At 39.0% G+C, this 19600-nt stretch overlaps 1 protein-coding gene across 2 annotated transcripts in view; it reads left to right on the top strand.

Annotated features, from left to right (window-relative positions):
• The window catches only part of BRWD1 (bromodomain and WD repeat domain containing 1), a 93475-nt gene that overhangs the window by 51928 nt on the left and 21947 nt on the right, over positions 1-19600 (top strand). The window contains exons 24-29 of one of the 2 annotated variants that reach the window (XM_075593736.1): positions 4619-4741; positions 5501-5608; positions 5761-5885; positions 10942-11024; positions 11835-11946; positions 12376-12437. In XM_075593736.1, coding sequence (XP_075449851.1) covers positions 4619-4741; positions 5501-5608; positions 5761-5885; positions 10942-11024; positions 11835-11946; positions 12376-12437 — 613 coding nt within the window. The remainder of the gene's footprint in view (positions 1-4618; positions 4742-5500; positions 5609-5760; positions 5886-10941; positions 11025-11834; positions 11947-12375; positions 12438-19600) is intronic. The other variant, XM_075593734.1, reaches the window with a different exon arrangement.

Consider the following 19600-nt stretch of genomic DNA (forward strand, 5'->3'; position numbering starts at 1 on the left):
GGGGCGTACACTTGGATTATTTAAAGCCTGTAGCTTTGTCAACTGAATGATGGTTCTGACTACTTTTTCTGATGAGCTTTCATTCTCCACTGGGTTTTGTTTCTCCATCTATTAACGATGAAGCCTACTCCACCGATTCTTCCATTATCTGTACATCTGTAATATGTCCGCTTTTGAGATCAATGAGGCTTTAATTTTTTCTTCCAACATCACGAAGGCCAACAATATCTCATTTAATCTTCCAAGTTCCCGTTCTTGCAGCACTGCCTCACTGGAGAGAGTTGTAGGTAGCCAGGTTTAGGTTTGAATTACATCTTTCATTTTAACTTCCTGGGATTTTTAGCACCTTCTGCCTTCATGGCTTCTTTCTGAATGCTGTCAAGCCCCAGTACATTCCAGCCCCTGGAGAATGAGGGCCATTGCTTTTTGGTGTGTTCCATATTTGGAGTCTGAGCCCTTATTTGCCACGCTGGCTCAATTGTATGTTGGAAAGTACATCCACTGGATGTAATGGATGAGAATTTATTAAAAGTATAATAATGTAATTTAACTAGATACAAATTCATTCATAGTTACACAATGTTCATTAAACATGATATTCATTTTTAATAATGTACATAAAAGTTAAAAATATAAAAAATTAGCTTGAAATGTAAATAACCGATTATTTCCTTCCCATTTAACATACTAAAGTGGACCAGTGCATGAGTGGGGATGGAAGTGAGGAAGAAATTATGAAATGTTTAAATGGGGAGATAAAATGTCCTGGTGTGACATAGTAATGCAAAGCCATGAAGAACATGTATATGGGTGTTATCACATCTCCATTTACATTAGTAGTACACATGATACAGACACAGTGCATGCAATTAAATGAGCAAATATAGTTGAAAATTTGCTATACGTAAGTTTATCTGAGGAAAGGTGTGAGCTCTATGGAATCATACAAACCGCCTGGAAACTTGGATTTTAAAGTAAATATCTAGTATTGTTTCCTTTTCAAAAGGCGTTGGTATCTGGCCCTTGCTCTGATACTGGATGGGACTACTAGTATACCCATACATTTAATGTGGTCTGAATTACATTGATGAGTGTTTCAGCAAGTGAGTTGAATGTTTTTAATGTTCTAACAGCTTTAGGAGTTAAGGGGAACTACAAATGCAAAGTGTGCAAACAAATGACAGCACACAAAACAATGTTCCCAAGTCACTGGTCAAGAATTTCCAATTAGTTTCATTAACTGTTTGACTACCTTTTGTGGTCTATGTAATGCAATATAATTTCGGACTACTGTGAAGGTCACTTACCACGGACTCTCAAGGATCCCACCTCTGGCTATATAGTCTTCTTATCCACTTATGCAAACCCAATTGTAAGTGTACATATACTTTTTTTCCTCTTGTATTGCATCCCATAACTGACATCTGGTGCCCTCTGTTTCTTCTTTCTTCTGTCCTTGGAGATCTCCATTGAGACGCCCCTAGGAGTTTTGGTGTGCTCCATCACAGTAGATGCAAGGAGAACAGGTTCTAGCTATCACTTGTGGAAGCACGAGTGTGGTTTTCTTCCACATCGATCAATAGAGAGAGACCGTATTTCCTCGATTGTAAGACGCACCATCGATTTGGCCCTTACAATCAAGGTAGATGTGAAGAAAAAACAAAGAGCACTGCAGCAAAGAGAACTGGAGGCAGGTGAAAGTTTGAAAAATAAAAAAGGTTTATTCAATGAATCATGCCCATGAGAAAGCTAAAAAAACACACTCTGACGCGTTTTTTTTCAAACTTTCACCTGCCTCCAGTTCTCTTTGCTGCAGTGCTCCTTGTTTTTTCTTCACATCTACCTTGGACTTCTATGCTGGGAGGCACGCCAGGATGAATACGTTTACAGCTGTCCGTTAGTACCTATGATTCTTTCCTGCTGTTGGTTTATTACCTATGGAAAATCACGGAACTGACCTAGAATAGCTGGTTGTTTATTTGACTCCAAGAGTTTCCTCTTCATTGTGAGACACTTTTTGGCTTCTATTCAAGCATTTCAATCATTTGGTCATCTATACAGCTTATGTTTAAACTACATCCTATGAACTACCATCACAAAAAGATTTAAAGATGTCTAATTGCATTTTGGATTTTGATTAGTTCCTGTTGCACCACAAGGGGATTTATTTCTCCATTATATATTCCCTTACAATCAAGGAAAATTACTTTTTCGCTTTCCATGTTTCAGGAAAGGTCCCATGTCAGCGGAGGATGAAGCGGGCGGCGGCGGCAGTAGAGGTCCCACGTCTGCAGATGGTTGAATATGAACAGCAGGCAGGAGTGCGGCGGGACAGGTCCCAACTCTGCAGATGAATGAAGATAAGACAGTGGGCGGGCAGGTGATGGCGGTGGCAGGAAATCATAATAGCAGGAGAGCTGAGCAGGAGCAGAGTGGCATAAGGGAACGGCTTGGGAGGTGCAAACTGTAACATCGGATGTTGACCGGTGTCTGACTTCTGGTTACAGTGTGCACCCCCTATGCCGCTCTGCTCCTGCTCAGCTCTCCTGCTATTATGATCTCCTGCCACCCCCACCGCACGTCCGCCCACGTCTTATCTTCATTCACCTGCAGACTTGGGACCTGTCTTGCCGTACTGCCGCCGCAAACCCGGTACACTCCCACCCCCCGCTTTATCCTCCGCTGACATGGGACCTCTCCTGAAACAAGGTAAGTGAAAAGAGGGGGTTAGTACTGTAGACACTTTGTTTTTTTTTTGTTTTTTAATACATCGATTCTAAGACGCACCGCGATTTGAGACATGTGAAAATCAGAAAAAAGGTGCTTCTTAGAATTGAGGAAATACGGTATCTCTCTCTCTAAAAAAAAAAAGGTGCTAAATACACTCCAATAAATATGGATAACAAGTATAGGTATGTCCATATATAGTCCAAATAGCCAGATATGATGAAAAAGAATATGCTGGATGGAGTGGGACATCCCTGGGGTCTTATGATTCTAATGGAATAGCCAGTTCCAGGAAAATCTCTAAGACGAAAAACAGAAGTGCATGCTCCATTGCGTAATTCAATTTTAATAAATACAGCTGAATCCCGTTATAACGCGGTCCTTGGGGTCCACAACCCCGAGACCGCGTTATAACCGGGGTCGCGTTAAAATTTCACCTGCATCTAGCTCTCTCTCCTCTTCATACGGCTGTATACCCCCCCCCCCCCCTCTTTCTAGGCCTCTTTGTTATCGGTAGGTCACTTGCCTCGGGCAACAGGTTTTGCCATCCTTTCCCCCCCAAAAAATACAAAAATGTTTCTCTATTAGGCTATGCATATCGTTCTTTGTATGTACATTTTATATCTGCCTAATAAAAAAGTTTGGAGAAAAAAATAGATGGGCTACTGGGCTCTCTTTCTACCTCGCTCAATGTATCCTTATATCCAAGACTTCGTGTAAAAAAAGGTACCTCCCCATTTTCCCCCTATCCATTGATGTTTTTCTATGATTAGAACACCCAAAAAGGTTGATGACTTTAAAAGTACTGTATATGACATCACTTAGGTACGTCTAATGATTAACGTAATAAAAATTGAAGTTATATCATTAAAACATTTTTTTTAAAAATGACTCCACACACAACGGGAGAGGAGAGCAGAGAGATGAGCACGTGGACAGCGGAGAGGAGAACAGAGAATTGAGCACGTGTACAGCGGAGAGCAGAGAGATGAGCACGTGTACACAGCCCTATGAAGTGAGGAGAGAGATCTATATGTCTGGAGCCATGCTCAGACCGCGTTATAAGCGGATTCGCGTTGTAGTGGATCGCGCTATAACGGGTTGAGCTGTATATGGTTTGGGAGAGAGCTTGCAAAAATGTACACAAGTGTATAAAATGCAGTTGGTATAACCTGATATATGTAGGAGTCAGCACGTCATACCGGTAACGGAGTCCCCAGGTGCTGCTGGATCAATGGTTGGAGAAAGATCTCATCAGCATCTTGGTTCAAGCCGAGATAAAAAACTGGAACGGAGGGTCCAGGACGCACTCCAGGGGCACAGTATCGGCTGAATTAAGGCCCCACCATACCCTGGACTATTAGTCCACGGTACTCCAGAATTAAAAAAGGGGGGAAAAAAGAAATGTAACACATCATGAGATACAAACAATAAAATCCGAGTGACGTTTCGAGCCAAAAAAACAGCCCTTTCTTAAGCTCCTATATAGGCTATGTGTTTTTTAAAGGGTTAATCATGATTAATCTCTAGCTTTTGAGGTTCCTATGATAACTGGGTGACTGCACAGGGCTTTTACATTTTTACCTCCTTGACACTTAATATTTCAAATTTATATCCCCTAAATGGAGCACTAGTAAGGCAAGTCAAAATAAATAAATGGAAGGCCCAAAAAAGGCAATTAGTGGAGTCAGATTAGCTGCTTTAAATTCTCCTCTGGAATAATGAAATTAAGATTGTATCATTTGGTAACAAACATTATATTCTGTAAGAGAACATAGCAGCCATTTTACCATCCCAAGTGTGTCTCCTTTTTAGTACATGTATTTCTATATCGGTTATAGCTAACTTTTTGTCTCATAATATATTTGAGGTTTTCCTTTTGTTCTTTAAGGTGATGCTAGGTCTGGGAAGGCCTCCTTTAAACAGAGAGATTTCAAATGATTGGCGACCCCCAGTCTGGATAACGGATACTACGCCTCGAAGATCTCCTTTTGTTCCACAAATGGGAGATGAGGTGAGACATTTGTGTTTCCTAAACGGTTGTCTTTATTTGTGTTTACTGTATTGGTTCAAATGTATACCCACCGCACAAAACTGACGCCAACATTTTCGCCTTCCAAATATTCATTAAATATATTTAGTTGGTCCACAAAACATGGTATTACTTACTTAGATTGCATCACTGTAGTTGAATCACTTTATTTTTTGTGGCCAGTATAAATGATTTACAAATATAATTGTACATGACCTATTGAAATCACATTACTGCCTCAACTACGTCATAAATTGAACAGATTGCTTTTTTTGTCACCAGTAAATCAGTTCATATTAGTTACGTCGAATATTTTCAATATTTTGTCAGCATAACCATGGTTTTTGTTCAATAAACTAAAAACAGAGCTTGCAAAATGGCTGCACTAAACCGTGTAAAATAAAATCAATCCTTCGTTTTGATTGGGATTCTTTATTCTAGTACACAATCTAGAATAGCATCTCTTCGGAAATGTATTTTGAAGACGCTCCAGAACCCGAAGGCGACTTGCAGCTCATTTACTTGAATTGGACCGCAAGGTTGTCTGCTGTTCAGGTGTCTTATGGATGGTATCTCTTGGGAAATAGGGGGGATTCACAAAGCTCCAGTAACGGATATTGGGGCTCGATCTTTGGTTAAGGGCCAGTGACATGTATGGCACTTAACAAAAACTGGATGCCGATACCAGTTATCGATGCTTTAGAGTAATGCTAACAGTTATATGCTCTGTCCTTTCCCCAGATTATCTACTTCAGACCAGGTCATGAATCTTACATTAATGCGGTCAGAAGACACAAAATTGACACTTTAAATTCTCTGAAGGAACCCTGGAAGAAAACGATGCTCAGGGTAAGATCATTATTTGTGCGTCTGTAATTCTAGTTGCCCTAGTAGTAGTGGTGCACATTTGTTATGAACTATATACCATTTAAAATATAAAATTATGGTTTGACCTTTGTTTTTTGGTATCAGAATGCATTAATTGTTTACGTTATGTCTAGGATCAGGAATTGGTGAAAATTGTCGGAATCAAATATGAAGTTGGCCCCCCCACTTTGTGCTGTCTCAAGCTTGCCCTGATAGACCATGACAGCGGGAAGCTCACAAAGCAGTCCTTCTCTCTCAAGTGCGTGTTTTTATTTTTTTTTATCTTTGTTCGCATGCCGTTTATAAAGTGTGGTTTAAAAAAAAATGGTAGTTCGATTTCTTGGCCCCGTTTTTACAATGACACCTATAAATGTACAGTTCCATGTAGGATATCCAAGATATGTGTAAAGCATAATTTATAACCAGGCGGTTCTCTGAAGCTGAACAGTGTTATTTTCAGCTGTGGGGACCCACTTAGTTCCCGAGATAATTTAAATTGTAGGTGCCGGTGCTACCTCATGGAATAAACAGCATCGCTGTAGTAGTATTTTTTTTTTTTTTTTTAAATAAGAAACTGCAACCGAGACGACGTTGCGGCTTCCTATAGGCTGCAGATTCCACGAGATTTGGCGGCCATATTGTTTCCCTATAAGTGTAACTTAAACAAGATGATTACACTGGTAAGTGTTTTGAAAACCAAGGATTCTCCGGAGCTGAAAATTGTGATTTTAGCTCTGGGGTACCCATGCACTTCCAGTTACGTAAAAAAATAAAAATAAATTAAGCTGCAGTCTTGCCTATAATTATACGTTTGAACTAAGTCATTGATGCCTTTAGAAAACAAGGGATTTCAATCATGTTTTTGAACGTTTAGCCTAATGGGTTAAAAACCTTGCAACTGGAGTTGTAGAGTGTTTTATTGCCCTTCTGTGTACACTTTTTATATTGATCCATATCGCCGATCTAGACTTCAACATTCATAAATCTGATACAAAATTTTATAGTGAAAACGAAGGACATTTTTTTTTGTACAAGTCTCTGAAAATGAGTTAAAACTCTTGTCTGATTTTTGTGTAACATAAATACGATTGTTGTAACCCATTAATGGTAATTTTCCCACATAGTGACCATAAAATTAAGCTTCTCAGTGTAATTGAGACATAATGTGGAAAGATCTGTCACTCTCAAAAATGATGAATGATCAAAAAATGAAGCAATAGTTGGTGCCTGCAGCAAAAAATGACGAGAGCCTCTCAACATCTGACGAAAAGTAAGATGGATGATAAACTGTTGTGAAGCTGGGCACTGTAGCAAGAACATTGGCTATTTCTGATTCCATAAACAAACGAAGCCGACGTGTCGGTCTAAACTAGACCTTCATCAGGGAAACATAATACAAGACAAACTGAATTTACAAGGCAATTTATACACTTGCATGAAGAAGAAAAAAAGCCGCGTTACTGCTGTCTCCCGAGGGCGTGTGATGTCATCACACGGCGCGGACAGAGAATGAGCAAGCGTTGCACAATGTAAGGCCACTCCCCTGAGTATGGCGTTGAGCCGCTGCCAAGATGCACGGGCAGAAACAAAACAGCCTATGTTGTAAATTGTGCAGGTGGGAACAAAAACTTAGGGAACAAAAACCGCTCATAACAATTACCATACATCTCTATGATACTCAAAAGTACAAAATGACAAACCTAATATACCCTATTATGTATACATTAAGAACAGATCTACACAATCTATCTAAGCCAATTACTATCCCCAGTATATCGTTACATCTGGTACTGACTGAAGGGAAATTAATATCATGAATAATAAAGCAGATATAGATAAATCATACTAGAAGTAAACGCATAAACTATCAATAAATCTACTCCACTCCCTGATGTAAATTTACATCCGATGGATTCTTTAGACTTATTGATAGTTTGTTTACGTCTGGTATGATTTATCTATATCATCTGCTTGATTATTTATGATGGGGCTTTCCCTACAGTCAATACCAGCTGTAATTATATACTGGGGATAGTATTTGGCTTAGATAGATTGTATAAATCTTTTCTTAATGTATATATAATAGGGTATATTGGGTTTGTACTTTTGATTATTATAGAGATGTATGGTGATTGTTATGAACAATTTGTTAATAAAGTTTTTGTTCACATCTGCACAACTCACGATGTAGGCTGTTTTGTCTTTGTATCTCAGCAACGGCTCCTCATTATACTCAGAAAATGGCAGTATCACTGCTTTTTTTTAATTGGAAGTGTATAAATTGATGTGAGTTTGTCTTACATTATGTTACCCCGATGAAGGTCTAGTTTATAGACTACAACTCCGGCCTTGCTATTCCAATAAATGTTTTTGCTACAGTGCCCATCTTCACTTCAGTTTATCCTTCTCAATCTAATTGACCTAAAAGTCGCCAATAAAATATTGTATTGCCGTTTTTGGGTTATTTGAAAAACGGAGGGTCCTCTGATTAAGCATACTTTGCTGCTCTTATCTCTTAGGTTAATTATGTCATAATGTAAAAATATAGTCTCTGGCTTCTAAGATCCTCAGACATTTATCAGGTTACCATGGAAACAAAGTTGAATATTACAAAATAAATGTGTAAAATATATATATATATCAGTGATTCCCCCCCCCCGGGTGTTTTTTTTTTGGTATGTATTTTGTACGGTGGATTGAGTGAGAGTGGGGTAATTGACGGAAGGTAGGGGCGAGTGAGAGAAGGGAGGGGGGCAGAAGGGAGTGAGTGAGGAAAAGTGGGAGTAAGAGTGAGACGTAAGGGATAAATACATGCAAGGCGGGAGCGAGTTAGTGAGACGGATGGGAGAGAAATACATGGGTAGATTGTAGGAAATAGAGGTGGCTCGTGAGGTGTGAAATTTTGTGACTGACCCCTGTTGAACCTATTATGTGTCAGCCAGATAGGGGTTCCCCGAGATTTTTCGAAATACTTCAAGGGTTCCTCCAAATAAAAAACGTTGGAAATCACTGATATATAGATATATAGATATATATATATATCACACTTATTAAGGTTATGGTGGGTAAAAAAAGTGACAAAACCCTCCACAGTAAAGCATATAGCAACTGTAAATATTACTGTATGTTCATTTGCATGTCTTAGACAGGTCTGCAACCCTGTCTTTCACCATTATCGCCCAGCACTTCCCCTGCAGCAAGGGATTCTGGGAAATGACATGCAAATGAGCACACAGTGCCAATTTTTGTCTCAAGCTCATATTACACGAGCAACCCTTAAGCCAATGCATGCTGCTTTAAACACAGCTTTTAAGCATAGGCTGGGGTGAGATGCAAAGCCAGTAAACCCACTCAGACAGTTGCGCTATATATATATATATCTATCTATCTATCTATCTATCTATCTATATATATATATATATATATATATATCAAACCAAACACACAAAAAAATATGTTGCTCAACACTGTATATAAGTAGATGAGTCAGACCCCAAAATTAATAATGCCTAATAGGGTACACAGAAAATATATACACCCAGAGAGGCAGAAAGAAATATAAATATAAAGGGGTAAGCTGATGGTGCTGGGGGACAGATACAAATATAAAAAACACACAAGGAGAGAGACAAAGACAGTCCCCTTTTTTGCACATAGTAGTATTGATTTCATACTTTTCCATATGCCTTTAGTATATTTTTGCTCATTATAGCGTCAGGGTTTAACCAGATAGAATATCCCTTTTTTGTTTTTTTTTTGGTTAAATTATTTTTGTTCCATTTTTGTCTTTTGATTGCCTCATTATATTACTATTTTTATAAGTTAGACGCATCATAGCTTTTTGGTTCAATTATCAGCATCTACTTTTGTAATTTAATTGCCTTCATTTTCTTAGCTGCCAATTGTTTGTTCATGTTTTTAAGTTAGTGTGTCTTGCTGCTTTAATAAAATCGTGTTCATTTTTTTGCCCTGAAGGCGCATTTGGGTCTTTTTGTCAAACTCGCTCAATAATATTTTTGTAGTATACTTAGAGTGCTAGCTTAGGGGACTGTCTTTGTCTCTCTCCTTGTGTGTGTTTTATATATACAGTATATTTATATATATATATATATATATATATATATATATATATATATGTACGTACATGTACATGTACAGGTATCAGTACCGTGTTAGCCGAGCTTCAATAATCAAAAAATAAATAGATGATACCGTTCTGTGGCTAACGAAATGCTTTTACACAGCGGACACAATACAAATACCACACAGGAATCGGGAATACAAAATCAGAGGAAGGTTCACCTGTTCTTCCAGCAATGTCGTGTACCTCATCATGTGCATGAAATGCAAATATAACTGTATGCTCATCTGCATGTCTTAGGCAGGTCTGCAACCCCGCCTTTCCCCATTATCACCCAGCATACAGCACTTCCACTGCAGCAAGGGATTCTGGGAAATGACATGCAAATGAGCACACAGTGTCACTTTTTGCCTCAATAACCATTTTTAACATGGTTCCCTATAGGCTTAAGCTTGCTGCATGGTCACAGCTTTGAGCACAGCCAGGGTTAAGGTCCCTTGCTGCAGTGGAAGTGCTGTATGCTGGGTGATAATCGGGAAAGGCGGGGTTGCAGACCTGCCTTAGACATGCAGATGAGCATACAGCTATATTTGCATATTTGCTTTCCTGTGGAGGGTTTTTGTCACTTTTTTTACTCACCATAACTTAACTCAGTATTATGGTTTATATATATATATATATACATTTTTCTTATTCACCAATTTGCACCTATGTGCCGTGAGCCTGGGTGTGGACTGCCCTTCAAACCGCTCGTTACCAGCACCGCTTCACTATCGCCCTTAGGCCGCGCTTACAGTGCTGGCGACGCGACCGATGACGTCAGCCGTCGCCACCAGCGAAAGTTATAATTTGATTTTAAGCGACGTCGCTGGCGACAAAGCCAGTGACGTCAAGAAAGGGGGCGGGCCGCGGCCTCTGGTTTAGAGACAGTCACATGTGGCGACTGTCTCTAAAAAATCAAATAGACCCGGTTTCAAAATTTTGGGTCGCCGTCGCGCACGGAGTTAATGTATTTGTTTCGGAGCGCCGTCGCAAGGCACAATAAGAGCAGCCTTACTGGGACTGCACCATTATAGGGGCGTGGGCACTGGGCGTGTCCCCCACATTTTCTCATGAACAGCTTGTGTATGTAATTGGCTCCATTAATAAGATCACCCTTCCTATCCTTTCTTTTTGATATTACGAATATCACATGCTATCAGACGCTTTTTGTTCTCCTTTACTGTCTTCTTAGATATCATGACATGCCAGATGTCATAGACTTCCTCGTTTTGCGCCCGTTTTATGATGATGCCCGTGAGAGACACTGGCGAGCTGGTAAGCTCCTCCAATATTGGTTGTAACATATTGAGACTGTCCTCATGTTTTCTTGATTGCTGTTGAACCCGACTCCATACATTTACTCTACATAGTCAAAGATGGTAGAGTAGTTAAACTGGATCTCTGTCTTGGCAGATCTGGCAAAAATTGTACTTACAATGTTTCCAATTTTTTTCATTGATGTGTAAGCATTTTCTGTGAAACTTTACAACCTTATATCAGCCACAATGAATCAATCTGGTAAATATTTGAAATTACAATATTCTATTTAAAGAACAGTACTGACTTAACAAAACAATGTCATGAACACAAACATTAAACCTTACGTCAGTTAATCCAAACTTCTAAACAATTACCTCTTTCCTTACAGCGGAACGTGTGCTTTTAAAGTCTCCATGAAGACATTGAACAATTACCCACTAAACATCATAAATATATATTTAAAAAAAACTTCAAGCATTTGGTTCAAATCACAGAATTATTTTTTTGAAATTTTTTTTTAACAAATATTAAGCATTGATCTCCAGGAGAAATTGCCCCTTTCATGCTTACGGATCTCAACCACGAAATCGCTTGGTATAGGGACCACGTGGTTATAGGCAGGTCCCCCAGGAGTGAAGGATACACCACTTCCTTTACGATCGCATTCATAAACGCAATCTGCCCCTAGGAGACGCGCATTTAAAGTATGACGTGCCCTGTACATCATTAGGCCCCCAGAGTGCCCGCCCCACATGACGTGCAGGCTAAAGGACTTGAGGCAGGCAGTTCTTGCGTTTTGGGGTGACTTCTTTCTTCTTTGTTTAGGTGACAAGTTTCGTTCCATAATAGACGATGCCTGGTGGTTTGGAACCGTCCTGAGTCAAGAGCCTTATCAAGCAGATTATCCTGACAGCCTCTTCCAGTGTTATACTGTGAAGTAAGCATAGTTCCTAGCACATTTCTCTTGCCTGCTACAGCTAGTCCCTCATGCTCTGCAATACAATATAACAAAATGCTGCAGTGTAAGTCGGACTGATGATTTTATGGACAGTTCTTAAAATAATTTGACGGTTTCCTGGGATGTTTGCTGCTGCTATAGCAATTGTATGTCCTGAATGCAGTTCTGTAAGAAACAGTTTGTTTATAAGGTTTGCACTTTCTTGACCCAATTCACAAAATGCAGGTGGCTTTGAATCTAGTTCACTTGCGTTACTGCAGGCGGTGCTCCAATCGAAGCTGAAAATAAATGATGCCTATTAGTGGTGTCATTGTCTGCTTATACAGTAAAATCTGTGACAACGCCATGTCATTATTTAGTGTAAAAAATGTGTTATCACACTTGAAACTTTTTATTTTATTTTAACAGATGGGATAACACAGAAACAGAAAGGTTGAGCCCCTGGGATATGGACATCGTTCCTGAACATGGTATGTGGTGGTCTGTTACACATTTGCCATTAGAGATACTGTAGTGGAGGAAATACGAAGGATACAGGCATACCCCGGTTTAAGGACACTCACTTTAAGTACACTCGCGAGTAAGGACATATCACCCAATAGGCAAACGGCAGCTCACGCATGCGCCTGTCAGCACGTCCTGACCAGCAATACCAGCTCCATACCTGTACCGAAGCTACACGCAAGCGGGGAGACTATGGAGCCTGTTACACATGTGTTATTTACATCAGTTATGCACGTATATGACGATTGCAGTACAATACATGCATCGATAAGTGGAAAAAAGGTCGTGCTTCACTTTAAGTACATTTTCGCTTTACATACATGCTCCGGTCCCATTGCGTACGTTAATGCGGGGTATGCCTGTATAGTGTATAAGACCTGCTGAAAAGGGTTACCTTGACGTGGTTGTAGGCTAGATAAGTTTTGGCCAAAAGATTGGGCTAAATGACACGTACTGATGCAGCAGCCGTTATTCGAACACTTCATGCGGCAATTAATGCGGGAAACCGTGATCACAACGGGGACAAAGCTCGCTGTGTTTAATGAAATGACCGCGACGCATTAACTTCCGAAAGCAGGGTCCCCTGCTGTGTGAATGCTACCGGCGTCTGCCTTTGTGTAATAGACGCGCAGAAAGAGAGTCTGAATCAGTCCCTCTAACTGCGCGCCTCTCACAGGCGATCGCGGGGGTTTTATTAAAATTCTAAAATTACAGTTTTGTAGCAGGGGGACTCCTGAGCTGAACAAAGTTGATTTCAGGTCCGGGGGCCCCCTACGTCCTGAGTCACAGGCCCCGTTATGGGGTGCCGGTACTCCCGCCATGTTAAAATCCTGTGGGATCCAATCAAAACAATGCAGAGGGATACGGGCACCCCATAACAGGGCCTGTATCTCGGGAAGTAGGGGGTCTCCAAGGCTGAAATAAACTTTGTTTAGCTCGGAAGACCCCCTGCTCCCCCACACTAGTATCAAACCCCCCCCCCCAAAATAAAAAATCATTACCTTAGCGGGTAGCTGCTATGGTAATGAAGCTGCTTACATTTTATTTTTATACATAGTGTGCGTGAGCAGGGGGTCTCTTGAGCTGAACAAAGTTTATTTCAGCCTTGGAGACCCCCTACTTCCCGAGTTACAGGCCCAGTTATGGGGTGCCGGTATCCCCGCCATGTTAAAATTGTGGGTCACGTGACCTCGGGACTAGAGGGATATGGGCACCCCATAACTGGGCCTGTAACTCGGGAAGTAGGGCGTCTCCGGACCTGAAATCAACTTTGTTCATTTCAGGTGACCCCCTGCTCATGCGCACAATAAATAAAAATTAAAAATGTAAGCAGCTTCATTACCTTAGCAATGCCCACAAGGCAATGAAGGGGTTAAGGCACAGGTGCCAACCCTGTGTGTAAAAAACCTAAAATATGGCCTACACAGTACAGTACATTTAAATAAATCACCCCCGTACCACGAAACACTTACATTAATGGGCCAAATAACTATTATCCAGATATGGATAATAGATTATTTGGCCCATTATTAAACACATTAACTACAGTAGCATAACAAAATAAATACAGTTCTACTGTACTTACTACCACCGCAATACAGTACATTCTGACACATGGAAAGGGAATATGTATCTAGAGGCGCCTAGGTGATTAAATGAATAACAAAAAGGATATAAAAACCAAGCCTGTTGGACGATCAGGAAATGGCTCCTCTGGGTGTGCTTAAAAGAAAAAAAGCACAACACATAGCATAATACTGGACGCGCAATGTTGTCAGTCTCCTACTTGGAGCTGTTTTTAATGTAGTGTTTGCAGTATCCTGGGTGTAACTGTGAAGACCATATGAGTTAACTATTCATTAATCAATTCATGGTCAGTGTGCCTGGTAACCTTGCACCTTATGTGAGGCGTCTTCATATCACACTGCTGTGTATTCAAGCCAACACTGCTGTATTTGGAAGCTCTATAATACAGCTATTATACCATCACTTACCAGCGTTATTACCTCTATGTAAATGTGCAGGGGAGCTATATTTAGCAGTAATAGGATATTCAATCCTGTGGCCACCTACCTGAATATATCTATATACAACTCTACATTTGGTCTCATCGTTGCCCCAGAGGGGTCAATACCCTACTCATAGCAGTCCCTGTCTTTAACATCCCATCATATCAATTGGTACTGGGATAGTAAGAATAACTAACGACACGGTTGCTTGATAGCTATGATTTAATACATTTTTAATTCACATAACACGTTACTTTGGTAATATATGTTTTAAGTATTTATTAAAAGTTAATTTTTACACTTGGGTGGTGTGCATTTAAGTGAATTCTTTTGGGGGCACATCCATTTTGTGTTTCCCCTTCCCCTTTTCTGATTCACTTTCAGTTCACAGTTTGCACCCACCTTTTGATTACCTCACTTATGAATATAAACACTTCATTCAATTAGTATGGTCCTGTGATCACTCCCCACTCTTTGTTGTTTCGTCAGGTGTAAAATTAAGATATAAACATTTAATAACACAATTCATATAACATACATAGACATATAAAATGAATATGGACAATAAAAGATTAGTATAAGCACAATGCAGCACAGGTGGAGTCTGATGAAATGCCCACTCACCAGATGGATGATATAGGCAAGCGGTGGATATATTTGAGAGTATCCCCTCTCTGTGATGGTAGCTGCTAGCTGCTCCTGGGCGTCTCCGTGCATGGAAGGTGTGCACGCCAGCCGGCGTGTGGGCGGATGGTCTCACTCAGCACACTGGAGAAAACGTGCAGCTATTTCCAGATCGGCAGCAGCAGATTCGACTCGATGTCGCAAATGACCAGCTAGTTAGCTGCCAGCAAACGCTGATTCGTCTCTGCTGTCGTGGAGGGGGAATCGCCAACCAAATGATGCAGAAGTGCTTAATTCGCCACCCTACGCGTTTCGAAAGTTAACCGCTTTCTTCCTCGGGTATATAATAATAAAGTCCATGAAGGTCCTTTAAATAGAGCGTCCATAATTAATTAAATAATTTTCACCTGCAGACTTGTGCACATGCGCATATGGGCAAACTGGACAGTTCGTGATCATGCTTTGTGTTCAAACACATGCGCATTAAATAGTCCTTGCCAATGTTAATCGTGCTGCTGGGGTCTGATAGCTCAGCTGTTAACAAACAAGACATACAAAGAACTGATACAAAAAAAACCCCTATAAAACAATAATGATGATAATGTGAAAGTGTGATTTGTTAAGTGTTTGATATGGCCATATACAGTGTTCGACAAACCTATACATTTGCTCGCCCCGGGCGAGTGGATGTAACCCCCGGGCGAGTAAATATTGGCCCAAGCAGCACACGTTTGGTACTAGGTGGCGAGTAGATTTTTTGGTGATTTGTCAACCACTGGCCATATATATATATGACCACTTAGGAAGTGTATAGTGAACTACTAATGTGTATATTGACTATGATATTAAACAAGTATGTAGTGCATATGAACCATAAAATTATATAATAAACTATATGCTTAGCATAATGTGTTGAACTATAGTGAATTAAATACTATAAAACCTTATGTGGTAATATAAAGTGATGTGTGTGAGATTAATTTTATTAACAAAGTGAATGTGAATGATGTTATAAACATGATGAACATACATGACATAACAAATTTATTTTAGGAAGATAAACAAATAGGTATAAACAGTATTGGGCATGAGTTTATACATGTACCAAAGGGTTGCCAAATTTAGCAAATATTCAATAACAGTACAGTATGTTCCCAAACAGACATATGGATAAATTGCAAAGATAGATATAATATAGGTATAATATATGGATACAGTGCAGGTTTAGCCAACCAAGAATGCCTTCAGATCAAAGTCCACGTTTAGGCCTAGTGGGGATAGAGTACGCAATTCGTAAATCCAAAAGGATTCTCTCCTCCCCAGTAGGCTCACAACGTTTCCTCCTCTCCAATGTGTAGTGATGCTTTCTATTGCGATACATTTTAGGCCTTTGGGGTTCTGACCGTGCACTTGGAAGAAAATGATTCGACACACTATGTGTAACTAAACCAGTTTTAATATTATATATGTGTTCATATAGACTTCTTTTGACCTAGTAGTCATACCCACATACTGCAGACCACATGGACATTCAAGCAAATAAATAACAAAAGAACTATTACACGTAATATGTTGTTTTATTTTATATTTTTTTTAAGTGTTATTTGATGCAAATACTGATTTTTTTTTTGTGCTGTATTTGCAAGAGGTACATCTATTACATATGAAGTATCCCATGCAAGGGGTAATCCTCCGATGAATAAGTTGCAGCGATGGACAGCTTGGTGCCAATTTTTGTCCTATATTAGGTGCTTTGGTGAATATAATTTGTGGATGTTCTGGTAATAAGCCTTCTAATTCCTTATCTTTTTTTAATATCGGCCAGTGTTTTTTGAAAATTTGGCGTATATTAGGTGCCATTTGGTTAAACTGAGTTATAAAAGCCAAATTAGCTGTTCTGTTGGTGTTTTTCTTTTTATATTTCAAAAGATTGGTTCTGTCCATCGCTGCAACTTCAGTGATTACATTATCTAAATCTTGTGGGGAATACTTCCTTTCTATGAATTTGTTTTTAAGATCTTCCGCTTGGATGTTAAACGTATCTATATGTGAGCTATTTCTTTTTAATCTAATGAATTGACCCTTTGGTATATTTTTAACCCATGAAGGGTTATGGTGACTTTGTGCATAAAGATAATTGTTTGATTGTACAGGTTTAAAATATGTACTAGTATGAATACAATTATTTATAACTGATATTTCCAAATCTAGGTATTCTATTTTAGTAGGGCTAGTGACAAATGTAAATTTAAGATTATTGTTGTTACTATTCATATATATTTTAAATTCTTGTAACTGTAATAACGTGCCAGACCAAATAAAAATATCATCGATGTAGCGCCGCCAGAGCACCAAATTTGCTCTGGACAGCCGGACCATATGTGTTGTTGTTCCCAGCTGCCCATAAATAAATTTGCATAGCTAGGTGCAAATTTGGTGCCCATGGCGGTGCCACACACCTGTAAATAATATAGTTTATTAAAATAAAAAAAATTATGAGAAAGAATAAATGTAATACCCAAAATTAGAAAATCTTTATGTTCCATAGAAATAGACGGATCATTGTTTAATGTGTTCAAAATAGCTTCACATCCTTGTTCATGATTTATGATTATATATAAAGAATTAACATCTGCTGTTACAAAATAATAATAAGGTTGCCATTGAATGTCCTGTAGGGTCTGCAGTATGTGGGTAGTGTCCCTTAGATATGAAGGTAATTGAATAACATACTGTTGTAACTGTCAATGTACTGGGATAAGTGAGATGTTAAGGACTGAATGCCAGAAATGATGGGGCGACCGGGGGGAAATTGTATATTTTTATGTATTTTGGGTATTATATAAAAAATAGGTAATTTGGGGTATATATTGTAAAGAAAATCAAATTCATGTTTGGTAATGATGTGTTGAGCTATACCTAGTGTTAAATAGTTAAAGAGTTGTTGTTGGTACTGTGTGGTAGGGTCAGAGGGGAGGAGTTGGTAAGTGGACCTATCCCCCAAGATTCTGAGTGACTCTTGGATGTAATAGGATTTATCCATGATTACCAACCCCCCCCCCTTATCAGCCGGTTTTATAATGATGGTATCATTTTCCTCAAGTGCACGTAATGTGAGTTTTTCATCGATACTTAAATTATCTGCTTTGATTTTAAAATTACGGCTCTGGGTCTCTAAATCATCAGTTACCATTTGTGCAAATGTGTCTATAAAGGGGCCACTTACAAATTTAGGGAAGAAAGTAGACGGATTCTTAAAAGTAGTATTAGTGGGAGTTGTGGTTGTAATAGGTAAATTAGTATTAGAATCTATTTTGGACAAAGCATCTCTAAGAAAATATTTCTTAAGACATAGTTTACGTACATAACGTTGAACGTCTATGTATAATTTGAAACTGTCAGGTTCTGTAACTGGTGCAAAGGATAATCCTTTGGATAATAATTTGCTTTCTTTGACAGAAATAGGGTTTTGGCTAATATTAAAGATGTTATTGTGTACAGATTTATTGTTTAATGTTTTTGTACCTTGCCCAATTTTTCTCCCTCCTCTCGTTCCTCTAAAGTATTTTTTCTTTTTCTGTTGTCCTTTATAGAATTCTCTTTTCCTAATAGGTCCCTTATTGCTTCCCTTGCATGTTTGGGATCCCTGGATTGTCTCCAGTCTAAAAAAGAGAATGTGGCTTTCTCTTCTTCACGACTGTGACTGGGGAGGTGTTGTTCCCTGTCTAAATCAATAAGAGGTTGATACTTATTATGATGATATTGATCAAATATATTGTCAATATCATTCTCTGGTACATTCACTAATGGAGTAGGAGGAACAGGGGGGGCAGAAGTGTTGGATTTAGTAGTATTACTACCCAATTTCGTATTAGATGGTATATATGATCTTTTGGACATCCTGGGGGATATGAACTGCACTGGATCTGAAGACATTTCTTTAGCACTCACAATATTTTTTCTGTAGTTGGATGGTATTTTATGTGAATAATCTTTTGAATACTTTTCTTTATTAGATTTATATTTTTCAATTTCGTGTTTAGGTTTTTTCCAATTCCTGTAACATCCAGTTACATAATCAATTTTATCCCTTTGGAATTTTGTTTGTTTGGAAATAATAGTATCTTTTTGCAATTTATCCATTCTGTTTTTAATTCTGGTTTCCAACATAGGTAGTTCACTATTGTCTTTGTATTTATCAAAATATCCCTTCATATCATTGATTTCTTTGTCTAATGTTTGAAGGCAAATTTTGCGCTTAGATATTAGTAAACGCATTAGTTCAAATGAACAGTTGTCGAGTATGCGATTCCATTCGAGAATGAATGATTCACTCTGGAAGTCAGTTGTTGGCTTTTTAAATAGCCTAAGACCCCGAGGGATTCGTTTTTGTTCTATATACTTCTCGATTGTAATCGCATCTCAAAGTTGCTTATTTTCATTCACAAGTAATTTTTCTAACTTGTCCGCCATATACATACTGTACATACATACAT

This window comes from Ascaphus truei, chromosome 3 (genome assembly GCF_040206685.1).
Source record: "Ascaphus truei isolate aAscTru1 chromosome 3, aAscTru1.hap1, whole genome shotgun sequence".
Taxonomy (NCBI): Eukaryota; Metazoa; Chordata; class Amphibia; order Anura; family Ascaphidae; genus Ascaphus; species Ascaphus truei.